The following is a 1509-nucleotide window of genomic DNA, read 5'->3' on the forward strand; positions in this document are numbered from 1 at the left end:
TTTTTTACAGAGAGGAAGGGAGAGGGATAGAGAGTTAGAAACATCAATGAGAGAGGAACATCGATCAGCTGCCTCCTGCACACTCCTTACTGGGGATGTGCCCACAACCAAGGTACATGCCCTTGACTGGAATCGAACCTGGGACCCTTGAGTGCACAGGCTGACGCTCTATCCACTGAGCCAAGCCGGTCAGGGCTGGAGAACTCTTGAAGCATGAGCTCCAGGGTATTGGAGCGTGGGGGGTGGGGGGTAGGGGGTGAGATCGGGGATGGGTGTGTGAGGAGGGATGAGAGAAAGACTTCAAGAAACAGCTGTCTACGGGGAAAAGGATGGAAGGGGTCTCAAAGCCATCAGACCGACAGGCAGATGGACACACAGTGGGTCCAGCAACGAGTGGGGACTCACTGACCCTCCCTATCTCTCTTTCTCTCCATGCAGGTTTACTCTCCAGTGACCCCAGTGCCCACCATGGCCCCCCTCAACTCCTACATGACCCTGAACCCTCTGAGCTCTCCCTATTCTCCCGGGGGGCTCCCCGCCTCCCCACTGCCCTCAGGACCCCTGGCGCCCCCGGCCCCCACAGCGCCCCTGGGCCCCACCTTCCCAGGCCTGGGTGCCAGCAGTGGTGGAGGCAGCAGCTCAGGGTACGGGGGCCCAGGCCCAGGGCTGGTGCACGGGAAAGAGATGCCCAAAGGGTACCGGCGGTCCCTGGCCCATGCCAAGCCGCCGTATTCCTACATCTCGCTCATCACCATGGCCATCCAGCAGGCGCCCGGCAAGATGCTGACCCTGAGCGAGATCTACCAGTGGATCATGGACCTCTTCCCCTACTACCGGGAGAACCAGCAGCGCTGGCAGAACTCCATCCGCCACTCGCTGTCCTTCAACGACTGCTTCGTCAAGGTGGCGCGCTCCCCGGACAAGCCAGGCAAGGGCTCCTACTGGGCCCTGCTGAGTATATTTCAAGACATCCCGTGAGAGGGGTGGCACCGCTACGTTTTGGCAGATCCCGTCAGTGTCTGCGCCGTAGGAAGCAGCTGTGTTCTCATAGCTGCTTCTCCATTCGGTCTGTTGCCACGTCATATGTCATGTGGCCTCTGGAACTCTCCACTGTGCGCTCGTGAGTGAAGGAGTGAAGAAGGCTAGTGACACCTTTGCCTTAGATGACAATAGTTTTGACCTCGTAGATGCCCTGAACCCTAAAAAGGCCTTGGACACTCCCCAGGGTGTCCTAGTCTCCACTTGGAGAACTTTTTAAAACTAGATCTCCTGACTCAGTCACAGTCTCACTCATCTCTTATTCTGGGAGGGGCAAAGCCAGATAGCCAGGGGGAGACCAGTGCATGGGGAGGGGAGTAGCTATGGCTTCCATTTCCATGTGAGACTTCTGGGGAGAGTAAAAGGGACGGGTGGAAGGAGGCAGATAGGTACAAAGGTGTGCTGAAGGGGAAAGAGATGCGGGTGGCAGAGGAGCGGGGGAGAGAGGGAGACAGAGGGTGGGGGTGGGGA

At 58.3% G+C, this 1509-nt stretch overlaps 1 protein-coding gene across 1 annotated transcript in view; it reads left to right on the forward strand.

Annotated features, from left to right (window-relative positions):
* The first annotated feature begins 262 nt into the window (after positions 1-262).
* FOXA3 (forkhead box A3) overlaps positions 263-1509 on the forward strand; it is a 4498-nt gene continuing 3251 nt past the window's right edge. The window contains exon 1 of the mRNA XM_015564395.1: positions 263-903. Within this exon, the coding sequence (XP_015419881.1) occupies positions 433-903 (471 nt within the window). The 5' untranslated portion in view covers positions 263-432. The remainder of the gene's footprint in view (positions 904-1509) is intronic.

The sequence above is a fragment of the Myotis davidii genome, unplaced genomic scaffold (genome assembly GCF_000327345.1).
Source record: "Myotis davidii unplaced genomic scaffold, ASM32734v1 scaffold741, whole genome shotgun sequence".
NCBI classification, from domain to species: domain Eukaryota; kingdom Metazoa; phylum Chordata; class Mammalia; order Chiroptera; family Vespertilionidae; genus Myotis; species Myotis davidii.